The sequence below is a fragment of the Schistocerca gregaria genome, chromosome X (genome assembly GCF_023897955.1).
Source record: "Schistocerca gregaria isolate iqSchGreg1 chromosome X, iqSchGreg1.2, whole genome shotgun sequence".
Lineage (NCBI taxonomy): Eukaryota > Metazoa > Arthropoda > Insecta > Orthoptera > Acrididae > Schistocerca > Schistocerca gregaria.
The window spans coordinates 457827691-457840752 of NC_064931.1; the positions used below are offsets into that span (position 1 = coordinate 457827691).

The 13062-nt window shown below is 38.7% G+C and overlaps 1 protein-coding gene across 1 annotated transcript; it reads right to left on the minus strand.

Annotated features, from left to right (window-relative positions):
* Positions 1-378: 378 nt before the first annotated feature.
* On the minus strand, positions 379-3617 carry LOC126299355 (uncharacterized). The gene is made up of 3 exons (XM_049991215.1): positions 3476-3617; positions 2845-2935; positions 379-1786 (listed from the first exon to the last, which is right to left on the minus strand). The coding sequence occupies exons 1-3, from the start codon at positions 3507-3509 to the stop codon at positions 1237-1239; spliced, it is 675 nt and encodes a 224-aa protein (XP_049847172.1). The 5' UTR covers positions 3510-3617; the 3' UTR covers positions 379-1236.
* Positions 3618-13062: the final 9445 nt, after the last annotated feature.

The window sequence follows — 13062 nt, forward strand, 5'->3', positions numbered from 1 at the left end:
TATGATGACTTCATTAGCATCTACATGAAGACATATGTTTAATACAGTATAATACTTACCTAGATATGCTCATTACACTATGACAACAGTCTCTCCCTTATTCCTTCCATCAATGACCTAATATTCCATTCCCTCACTGATCGCTGCTAAGTAACACAATATGTGAGGCTAATTTGGAGCTTTGTATAATGTCCATTCCACACCCAATTAGAGAAAAATTATAAATTTCATTATTTGAGGACGTTCATAGGCAATCTTCACTATATCCATAAAGTGTCCTCTGTTAAAACGTGTAAGTGATGGTAATACATATAATAAGAATTGCAGTCAGATCACAACAGCATATGGAGGGCAAATAGTGAAATTTAATTCAACAGAAATTGTTCTAAATCTATTTATTTTCTTATAGAACCACTACAAATTCCTAACTGTAAGTACAGAAATGTTGTATACATTAAATATCAAATGAAAACCGGTAACCTGGCTTAATGCTGTTGTAAAACAATCTTTCATTTTAAAACACATACTGTAAACATTTTCATGTTCTACTAAATCTATTAGTAAAATATTTTGCATTATAATACTTATATATAGAATAAACAAAATTGTACAACTGTAACTACACAAAAGTTGCTTACAGTCAACATAAAAGTGAAAGTGATAATATTGACAAAACTGTATATTCAGCCACATTAGTCAAACAGTCATTTGCTTTGTGTAACATGTTTGGTGACAATCTCATATTCTCTTGAAATTGTTAGTTTACCTATAGTCTCCGATTTCATGAAATGGGCAAGGCTAATTTACAAATGTGTAGATGGCAACATTGACTAGACAGAATACTAGGAGCTTATGTGATACCGCCAGAAAATTACAGTTTTCACATCATAATTCACTTCACACACACTTAATTTAGCCAGTAGAATGCAGATTTCAGAAAAATACAATTGTTCTCTGTGATACAAGGGTCAAAGAAATTGAACATAACTGTATCCAATATGAAACTGTTGTTGACTGAAGAGGATTTTCGAATTTCGCATATTTTCCTGTGTGTTGAGAGGGGCATGAGTGTGTGTTTACATATGCAGTATTGAATCAATCAGAAAGTATGGATACGGCCAAAAGGTTAAAGGATGAGAAGTGATCATAAAAGTAAGTGCGGTGGAGCAGAGGAGAGAAGGTATTTGTTTCTGGGTGTGTGATGGATAATTGTGTGGAGGGTGAATTTTAAGCACTCTAAACAGGAACTGTATCATGATATTCGACAGTAAGGAATTCTCCATCACTGTACTGTATTGTGTATTTAATATTATACTCAACAGAGAGGAATCTAAAATAGTAGCTCCATATTCTCCAGATGGATCTTATGATTAGAGCTGTACCGAGTAATATTATCATGATTGTGGTTAATTGGAGAACACTGGTAGATACACACAAGGGCATGTTTTCTATCTGTAATACTGATGCGTCATTTCCTACTGTTGTATTGCGCTCTGATTGAAGGGTAATTGTGTCCATTTCAGCTTCTTCTGTTGTCACAGTGTACTCATCATAGCCTTGTGTGAGGTGTCCCATTCCTGCAACAAATGTGTCTGTGGTATACATTTGGGTATGCTCCAAAGTTTCCACTTCAGAGCTCAGTGTGTTTGTGGTCTGAATAACACTTGTCTCCTTGGTCAAATTAAGATCATGATACTGTTCAGTAAAGTCCCCCATGTCAGCAGATACTGCGGAATTATCTACTGTCAGTGATGCTTTCGAGATTTGGCTGAAGACTGCAACATTGCTGAAACACAGAAAAGTAATATTATTAGTATTGTTTGAGCAAAATTAGCTAACTTCCATGGCAGAGAAGCTAAATATCAATATAGCTTCTAAAATATATTAAATAAATAACAGTGTCGTCATAATGATAATTTTAAAAGCAGTCAAGATAATTTATTAATTAAGAAATGATTTTCCTGATACAATGGTATTAGAACATTCTATATAAAATGTAATGTAGCTGCAAAATGATCCTACAGTAGTAGAAAACTTGGATAGTTCTATGTAATGTTGAACAACATAGACATAAGAGTAGTGTCATAGAGGCAGCTACAACTATATATCACCCTCATGACTGTCAAACCTAGTAGCATTAGCTCTGTTTGAGAGTATAAAGAGGTATATGTTACAATCAGTGCATCAAAGCATGAGAAACTCTTGTAATGCGTATCCCATGTACTGAGCCACCCATACTAGCTTGTCAATTAAGATGGCAGGAAGTGTATGACTATATTTAGCTTTACAGCGTTTTTCTTACGTGTAGTACGTACACAGCTGCCAGTTTTCTTTCTTTTAAGAAATAGTTCCTCTGTAACCATTAACTATAATTTGATGTGAAATTCCTTTTTAAATTAGGCAGATAAAATCAGTAATAAACAGAAGGGATAATCGTAAGCTATAATTGTCCTAGCACACAACGTAAACAAATAATCATGATGACTTCATGTATAGTAGTAAACATAATTCATTTTCCAGTGGCATTAAACTACAACAAATTGTAGCATTAATCACTGTACATCTAAAAGGAGGTTGTAACTTCCTATCTGGTATTGCTTATTAGCCAAATAACAATTTATAAATAAAATAAAATGACCACAACCTACATGGTCATTATACGTCATAAATATACGGCTATTTCTCTGCCCTTAGAGAGGCTTGTGCTTAGAGTCTATCGTGTACACTTAAGGTTTTAATTCACTTAATCTCAAAGTCAGTTCATTCCTGCCAAAAACTGAGTAACATTCATATGAAGCTAGTAGAACAACCATAATGTGTAAGAACATGCTATGTAGTACTTACTCAAATTGACGATCAGGCAGCTCATATCCAGGAACGACGGTTGTGAAACTTCCAGAATTTGTGGTAGGTTCCTTAACCACAGCTGTAAATACTGAAATAGAAAGAAGTCTGTAAGTACCCACACAAAATTAAAATCGGGTAACTTTTTCAATTTCCTAACAATATGTCACAATATTACTGTAGCCATCATATCAACTTTAAATTAGATCATTGTTCATAGTAGGGGACCATAAAGAGTCCTATTCTGTATGTGAGTAGACTGCATTTAGTTATGACCATTCTGCTATATTAAAACGACGAAAATATTTGTTTAAGGTATCAGCTAGTTTATCATATGTATAGGTTTTAAAAAAGTAGTCTCGGTTTATATTTTTAGAAGATGTATTCTGAGCCTGCTATCACTGATCCTCTCACTAAGGTTTCAAAATTATTTCGATAGTAAATCACCTTCACTGCGACCCAATACATTCATTACATACCAAAATTGGTTTGAGAAGCTGATACAAGCAAAAGTAGGGTGAGGAAACCATTCAAAAAATTTCATTGACTGTGTACATCAACCAATAATTCGGAAGCTCAAATCAAAATTGGACTCGTAGAAAGATATTATTCATTGAGTAATGGTACTTACCAAAAACACTTAGCAAAGAAGAAAATAAATCCATGTCGGTTGACAGATCGAAGTCAAAAAGAAAATAGCCTGCACTAAACAATAACTCACGTCTTCTGCACACAATGGACAGCTCGAGAATGACGCGAGTGACTGCTTGCTTTGTGATAGGCGGTAGGCTGCTGGCGAGCGAGCCTAAGGCTGTTAGTAGAGGTCGCCCTTGTAGCGACGAGGCCAGCTCCATCTCTTAGATAATCTTGGTATCAGCCAAGTGAGTTCTTCATGCGCTCTCTTCTCCTATTGGTCTAAAAATTTCCTGCAACAGGTGACTTGAATGTTAACATAAAACGACGACTGCTAAACGGAAATAACCTGCAATTTGAAATGAGGAATAAAATTAAGAGACATCGGTGGAAATCTTTAACCACAGTGTGTTACATCATCTCTGCTTCGGATAAAACCTACTTAATTCGTTATTGTCGATTTCATTACGAATCATTTCGTGCAAAAGAGTGATGTGGCTTTAGTAGTCACTGAAATACTCAGGCTTTCACATTCGTGTACCGCAAGTAGACGTACACAAGCGGGATTTCGTAGCCTAAACCAGTTGTACTTTTTAATATAATAAAAAAAAAAATTTACGCGTTGATGGTGTATGTTGCTCACTGTTATAAAACAGTATTAACCTGATATAATATTTTAACACGTAGAACTGTTTTCAATACAGATATACTGTTTTAGTTCCTTCATATCCGTTGTTTTCGATGGTCAGTCGCCAGCAGAAATTCATCCAAAGATTCAACAGGTGAGAGACATGACATTGAGCTGACTCCAACCATGAGCGAGAATTATTTTGCAGCTATCCAACTATAGGATGACCAACGAATGTGAAACACATGGAAATGGTAAAAAAGTGCATAATGTATTAGTCAACGAACAGTAAATACAAGTTTATGTACATATCATGCTCGTTACTTATAGTGAGGAGGAAAATGGACCCATCACTACATGGAAAAATCAGAACAGTAATAAACGTTGTGCGTGGAGACTTGTAGGCACGAAACGAAAAGGGAGATACAGATTTTATCCACTATGTGACTAGTACCAATAACATACTGATGGTGTGTCTCATATTGTTTATCGCTCAGTAATACGGTTGTTCAGTAAACGTGAGAAATGGTGAGTTTTGTGTACGCCAACTGGGTGAAACGTTTTTGTGCTTACAGGTATGGACGAAAACAGCATGTAAAGAAAAAAATCACCTCAATTTGCACAATAGGTGCACGTTCATTTGCAACCGACAGATGGCTAGTAATTGAATTTTGATGTTAAATGACCATCTGGCGATAACACCGACTGACCATTTTTCCTACACGAGCGTGAATGTGAACAGATGCGTATGGTGGAATTTTCGAAACTTGCAATTTTGGGAACTTACTATCTTGTGAAATAATGATTTGTAGCATACTACAATTAGATTTGCTTCTTTGAAAATATCAGCACTTAGTAAACATAACTTTCTACGCAAAATATTTAAAGCCACTGGAATTTTATCATCTTCATTACGATTCACCACACGTTTTGTTAATTAGGATGAAAATCTATAGACAGTTACAGCGGATTTTCGATTGTATGTTTCAGCTGAAGGTGAATAGTGGAATGTTCTCTTTCATTAAGGATTCCATTACTCAGCACACAGTAAACAAATATCATTTGCACGCTTGTATAAAACTTTTAGAAATCAGCAATAGAACATCGGGCTCGTATTATCTTTATAATAATACCAGAAAGGTACTCCTTTTGCAGAGAGTAGTGCCTCGAAATCAGAATGAATAATCCTAAAGAAGTGAAGAAGTATTATGAAATGAAATTGTTGATTTTCGATTTATAGTTTCATAATGCCATTCATGTTGAATAATAGCGCATATCCTACAGATTTCGTTCACTTCACCAGTCCAGCTTTAGAATACAAAAAAAGAAAAACAGAACGTGTGACAGTAATGTTAATAATCAGATAGCGCTAAGAAACTTATTTAGTAAGAGACTCAATCGTGTCATTCTATGAGCTGCATTTGTGAAACACAACGCAAGTATGTTCAAGACAAAAAGCTGTGTGGTATCAGCAATACGTTAGGAACTGCTTACTTTGACGCATTGAACAGAGCATCTTACAAATGTGGAAAAATTAGCTCACAAATGTGTTACTTCACTGTAATTCAATCGCTAAGCACGAAAGTTTAAATACTGCACATTAAGAAAGCCATCATTGCGTACTGTGTTTGTTAATGCCAAAGGTTTCACGAGGGTTTAATATGTGGGGCTGATATCCCTCAAGTTAGTGTTCTTTTCCTTAAAATATGAGGTCACGTTGGTGATGTTCTCTTGTACGATACGTAGTAACGTCAGTAGGACTTAGTGTGTTCCTACATTTGTCCGGCCTAATAAGTTATGTTCCCCGAGTGCCTTTGCATCACTTTGCGCAAGAGTTGCTGAGCCTTGAAGTCCCTCACTGCTGGATTGGTATCACGGTCAACACGCTAGACCTCTTTTCCGCTTTCCTCTACGTCCAACAGACGTGGTGGTAGGCGATTCTTTTTTTTTGGGGGGGGCATGATAAAAGATAGTGTCTACTTTCCACCACTATCTATTATCTGTCAGAGTTGAGATACAGAACTGAATAGGCTGCTGCTTTCATTAATACAAGGTTGTGAGATGAATTTAATTTTAGGTATGATTTGTGCCGTATAACTTAAGGTGCATATACTGAAGACTCGTGACAAAAATTAATTTAGTTACCCTTGAGTTTCATGTTTGATGTGTTGTAAGAAAATCTGAATTGCACTGTTGTAATATACTGCAGGAACTGTGTCGTCCTTTAGTAACATCCCTATATAGTAATTTCAATGTATAGCATTTTACATACGGAATAATTTGATTCTTTTCTCCATGCAGTTCGATTTTCTTTTTATCGGAGGGGGGGGGGGGGGATATGTGTATGACATTATGAAAATTACACAATATTTTTCGCATTTCCAAGTGAAATACGAGAGTATTTAGCGTGACAGCGATTAGCATCATGTGTACGGCAAAATGACCGAGATGCAGAGAGCATCTAGTCGATATCTCCTGAAGTAGCCATGTAATATTATTGTTAGTGGTTTAGTGTAACGATTAGGTACAAGTCAGTGGCCAGGATATAGTGCAGACAGTGATAGTGTATGTATTAACGCCGGTCAGAGTGGCCGTGCGGTTCTAGAAGCTGCAGTCTGGAGCCGAGCGACCGCTACGGTCGTTGGTTCGAATCCTGCCTCGGTCATGGATGCGAAGGTAAATGAAATTTAGTGTACTGACGTGAATTTAAAGGTGTACTTTGTGAATGAATGTAAATCTCACACAGAATCGACAAAGCAAGACTTTTCCCATGTCCTGAAAGTCCCGTGTACCTTCGGTAATGTAGAGCTCGTATCGCTGGTAATGTAACATGCCCTGGCACCGACGACAGCACCAATCGTAACACACTTTTAGGAATGAAATTGTTTTCTTCTTACTGTAACAATATTACGGATAGATAACTCTGATTTTATTTGATTGCAAATAATTAGGTATAGCACTTTTATCTGTCTGAAAAACCGATAGGCTTGTGCGTCAGATCTACAAATAAGAGTAAATCTGTGTAGTTACATGGTAACCTGATGCCACATTTTGAGTATTTGGAATTCCAATTAACTATGTAGGGTCCGCTCCCTTTCGCCACCACAATTTGTTTTTTAGTTTGTATTGTTTGGTGGTGTGTTTCAAGCCGAAGTATGCTGAAATGGATAACGCATCGCGCCACAGACAAGTTTATAATAGTCATTTACTGCCAGGGTATGTCACCATACACAGGACATGGGAGCTTGAATCCTAAGACTTGTACTGTATGAGAGGTTCAGTGGGCGTAAAGCGTCAACTTCTCTTTGCCCAGAAGTGAAGAAATTACTACCACGAGAGACGGCTGAAGGCCAGCTTCGAGGGCTGGGTTAGGAAAGGGGTCGATGCTTCAGGAAGAAAACGCTTTAGTTGACACCTGTATGGAACGTGTGTCTTTAAACACCTTCCAACCGAAGAAGGAGATCAGTGTACCTGGAAGGTCAGAAACTGCTCACAATCACTCACGCGATGTAATTCTTCCGGCTTTCCCTGGGATCTAATGTCAGCTTGGGTTGTCGGGTGTTCTGCCGGATATCATTGTCGTACTTGCACGATATTTCGGTAACGTAGCTCGTAACCTTCATTGGATGCAACCTAAGACTGCTCATCGAGTGGACCTGGTCCAATATTTATCTGTGTGGCCCTACCCCTCTTCCTGCGGTTGCAGGCGTTCTCTGTGCGGTCCGCGGCCACCAGCTGCGTTCTTCTGTAACGTTGCCGTTCCGTTTACCGTCCGCTGCGGTTCTGGATGTTCCCTCTGTGGTCCGCACTCGCCCTAGTACGGATCGTAACATTTGCGTTTTCACCACGTCAGAGTCTCGTGCAGTTGATGAATGTCATTAGATAGAGCTGGGACAGTACATCGAATTTATTGATCACCTGGACGAGGATAAGTACGTACACATCATGAAACATGCTATGGTGGCCAATGTGAGGACAGGCAATCCCAAAGAATTGACAGAGTTCTGGCAGAACAACTCACAAGTCACACAAGTCAAATCGTTCAGCTATGGTTTACGCAACAGCGTGGCGTCGACGTAATTCAGTCTTCAGTTTGATCGCTGGACTTGAATCCTTTCGAAAAATTTTGGGCCAGAATGAAATATCACATGAACTTTCACTGACAGCCACCGGCACTATGCATACCTGACCAACTGAGGGACCTTATGTTGGACACATGGGAGAGTCTCGCGGAGGATGATACATGTTGCCAGATTCTGTCCGTCTCCATACAGCCATTAGCTCTTCTAAAAATTGGAGGGAGTGGGAGATTTGCTGGATATTTCCAGTCCACTCCCAAATGGACTAGTAAGGGCTGGTGGAAAGTTGACTCGAAGTAGGAAGGGGGCACTCGTTTAGAGACGAGCCATGCGCATGGGCAAGGAAGTGTGTTCCTTCTGCTGTTCTTGTGCAATAGCGGAGCTCTTCGTTTTGTATGAAGAGCAGTTGGGTCTGAGCCTTCTTCGTGAATGAAGAGAATGCTTCCCTGTGAGCACCATCTAAAGCACAATAGAGAGGCACCTAGACTCCGATTGATTATCAAGTAGATGTACCAGCTAGTTTCAGGGAACTGTATATTCGTCACTCCGTAAGCAGAGTGGGGAAATTAAGTAGCTCTAAGAGCAGTTGGACATTTGAAATGATCATTATTGTGGTGTGTTTGTAGTGAGACAGTGTCTTTATATGACCAGTGGGCAAGCAGCTCTTCTCACTCGCACATGGTACGATACCAGAGCAGGTAACAGAGAGGAGTTTTACGAGCAATATTAATCTGAGGAGGCTGGTTTCAGAGCTACAGGGAGCGCCATCGAAGTTGCGAAAGCCGAAATCAGGCGGTCAGCAGCAATCGCTTTCACTGTCGTTTTGGGTGTGGTGATACCACATGGGGCACTCATTCCACAAATGAGTTGAGTTCCATGCAATTTGTGGTGGATTAAATGCAGTCAGTTTCATTTGGGCATCGTTATTTTTCCTGTTATAATTCATTGACATCCTATTTCCTCAGTATTTGGTCAGATTGCATTGCTTAATTTATTTATAGGGCGACAGTTTCAATACGAATTAATAGAAAGCCAAACTCAGTGACAGTTAAGGATAAGGAACAGTCTTGTCAATCGGAACTTCTCATTGAATGAAAACGAATGATTTTGACCATACATTTTGTGCAAATTATAGAAAATTCTTTTTCTCTTTCCTTAATCCCCCTCTCCCCCATCAGCTACATCTTAAATCTACATTTAATGTTCACAAATTTCCGCAGAGATTCTTTTATTACCATTAGTGAATTACATTTCATATAGTCTCTACTTCGGCCATCATCAGTTTTTTGCTAACGAGATAGTGTAATTCATCTACTACTACTTTAAGTGTCTCATTTTCTAATCCAATTCCTTTAGCATCACCTTATTTAATTCGATTACATTCCATTAACATTGAATAACATCACACTCACTTCTCAACCATTGCTTCCCTTTCATTTCTCTAGACTTAAATAGCTGCCGTCTGATTTCTGTTTAAGTTGTAAATAGCATTTCTCTCCCTGTATCTTACCCCTCAGCCTTCAGTATTTCAAAAGGGGTATTCCCTTCAACACTCTCAAAAGGTTTCTGCATGTCAACAAATGATATAAACAGACGTTTCTCCGTGCTTAACTGTCTTCTAAGGTAAGTCGTAGGTTTAGTACTATCGCGGGAGGTCCTTCATTACTCTGGAATCATAATTAATATTCCCCGAGGTCAACTTCTAGAAGCTTTTGCATTCTTCTGTACAGTATTTGAGTTAGTATCTTGTACCCACGACTTATTAAACTGATAGTTCGGTAACTGTCGTCAACTGGTTTCTTTGAAATCTAAATTATTATGTTCTATTTGAAATTTGATGGTATGGCGCTCGTCTCATACGTCTTTCACACAAAGAGGAAGAGTTTTGTCACGGCTGGCTTTCCCAAGGCTACCAATAGTTCCGATGGATTATCGTCTACTCACATAGTATTGTTTCGACTCAGATCTTTCAGAGCTCTGTCAAATTCTTCTCGCCCTCTCACATGTCGCTTGTCATCTTCATCTACATCCATCTACTTTTCTATAAGATTGCCTTGAGGTTCATCTCCCTTGTTTGGACCAATAATATATACCTTCCACCTTACAGGTTTTCCTTCTTTGCCCAGGACTCGTTTCCAACCTGAGCTCTTCATGTTCATGTAGTTGCTTCTCTTTTCCCCAAACACCTCAATGATTATCCTCTAGGCAATACCTATTTTTCTCCTAGTGAAATATGCTTCTATATCCTTACATTTGCCCTCCAGTCATTAGTACTAAGACATTTTGCATTTCCCACCAATTTTAATTTTTTTGTCATTCTATTGTCTCCCGCCTGCTTCTCTTGCTGCATTTTAATATTTGCTCCTTTCTTCGTTCAAATTCACTACCTCTTAGGTTATCAAAGGATTTCCACTAGGCCTCTACTTTTTGCCTATTTGATTCTGTGCTGTATCTACGATTTCAGCTCTTAAAGCAACCCACTCGTCTTCCACTGTATAGCCTTTCCCGATTCTAGTCAGTCGTTCTCCAATGCTCCCTCCGAAAGTCTCAGCAACCTCTGGTTCTTTCAACTTATCCTCGACGCATTTCCTTAATTTCCTACCTTTTTCTTAATTATTCAGTTTAATCTACAGTTCATAATCAATAAATGGTCGTTCCCTGGAAATGTCTTACAATTTAAGATTCTAAGCGTCGGTCTTAGCATTACATAATCAGTTTGAAATCTGCCGAGGTCTCCACGTCTCTTCCACGTATACAATTTTATTTTATTATCCTTAAACCAAATGTTCCCAATGACTAAATTACGCTCTGTGCAAAGTTCTATCAAGCGGCTTCCTCTTTCAATCATTTCTCCCAGTCCATAGTCACAAATTATTTTTCCTGCTCCTCCTTTTCCTGCTCTCGAATTCCAGCCCTTGATCACAATTACATTTTCGTCTACTTTGACTATCTGAATAATTTCTTTTATCTCATCTTACATTTGTCCAATCTCTTCATCATCTGTTGATCCAGTTGAAATGTAAGCTTTCTCTACTGTAGTAGGTGTGGGCTTCATGTCTATCTGGGCATGATAGATGGGTTCACTATGCTGTTCATAATAGCTCGTCCGCGCACCTACTTCCTTATTCATTATTAAACCTACCCCTGCATTACCCAAATTTGATTTTGTATTTATAACACTGTATTCACTTGACCAGAAGTCCTGTTCCTCCTGCCGTCGAAGTTCACTAATTCCCACTAATCTAACTTCAACTTATCAATTTCCCTTTTGTAAATTTGGTGACCTTCCAGTCCGATTACAGAATCTAACATTCCACGCTCCGTTTCGTAGAACGATAGATTTGTCTCTCCTTATGACGGGATTGACCTGCGTAGTCCCCGCTCGGACATCTGAATGGGGGTCTATTTTACCTCGGGAATATATTACGCAAGTGGACACCATCACCATTTAATCATTCCGTAGAGCTTCATACCCTTTGAAAAAATTGCGACTGAAGTTTTCTCTAGCATTCAGCCGTTTACAGCACCAGCACAGAAAACCCGTTTTAGTTGATGTTACAAGGCCACATTAGTCAAGCACCTAGACTGGTACCCCTGCAACTACTATATAGGCTGCTACTTCGCTTCAAGTTCCATAAGCGTGTGTCTAACCTGTCAACTGATACCCCTCAGTTGTGGTTGCACCTATGGTATGGCAGTCTGTATTGGATGAGGTACGCAAGATACCCCACCGTCATTAAGGCCCATTGTTCGTGGGGAGGTGGTGGGGTGGGTTGGGGGTGGTCTAAAAGTATCCGAACGACCTGAATTGCGTTTCGCCTGATTTGAATGAAGCTTAGATAACGCAGCTGGTTTTCCAGATCCTGTAAGCTCTGAGAAGTACAGTCGTAATACTATGCAAAACGCATACCGCAAGAGGTCACTAGAAAACATTGTTCTTTTAGGTAATCAGTCAAGATGTAACTCAACATCTCGATATTGCAAAAACTAGGAAACCCGTTGTTGGAGGCGAGAGAGTCCTTAATGCTTGTAAACTCATTATCATTACAGTAAGTGACATTTCAAAATACCTACCACAACTACTAGAATTTGAGTTAAGTCATTCCAGCATTCTTCAGGCAAAATAACTATTTTTGTGGGCAAGATATTTTGAGAAAGTATCTAGACTCTTAATGTTCACTGACAATTCGAAGTATTTTTGCTCATTAATAGGTTTAGCCACATCTGTGAAACATCCACTCTGATGCTAGATGTCTGTCATAAAATATATGTTGAACTAAAGAGTTAAAAGAAGTGCTCATAACAACGGATAGCGCTCTATAGAAACCTCAACATTCACTTCATAGAACCAATAATTTCTCTGTACTTATAATGGGGCAATTGTTTGTCAAAACGTGTGAACTTTAAATGACATGACGATTATTTGTTTTCCTTATCTGGATTGAAATTAACCACATATATCCATTGTAACTAATCAAAGCTGTCGTGTCTGGCCGAGACTCCATCTCACGAACGCTCATGACTAGTGACGAGGCATAAAGAGTCACGAAATATCGAAATGATGAAAAGTTTTACCCCGAACCCAGCATGTGATCAAAGTATTAACATAATAAAATCAGATGTTAAAAAGCGAAATATTTCACCAGCAGAGAGATATTCGAATTTGACATGAGGATACACTTTTATTGCCTGACCGGGAATCGTACTCGGAACCTACCGTCGTGGTCTTCTATCCTCGAATTGTTTGCTGACCAGTAGTGTGATGTGTCCATGTTCGACTAGGAATAGCGTTCCCTATCGTTACTGTTGACAACACATGAAGAGAGATTAAAAACGAAGACTTTTTTCACTAGTATTTCGATACGCATATGCTAGAGC

Bases quoted from the DNA above. Each gene is read 5' to 3' on its own strand.
- LOC126299355 (XM_049991215.1), bottom strand. From the start codon at position 3,509: ATGGATTTATTTTCTTCTTTGCTAAGTGTTTTTG. The intron at 2,936-3,475 runs GTAAGTACCATT...TTTCTATTTCAG, and splicing joins TTCTTTGCTAAGTGTTTTTG to TATTTACAGCTGTGGTTAAG. The intron at 1,787-2,844 runs GTAAGTACTACA...TCTGTGTTTCAG, and splicing joins CTGCCTGATCGTCAATTTGA to CAATGTTGCAGTCTTCAGCC.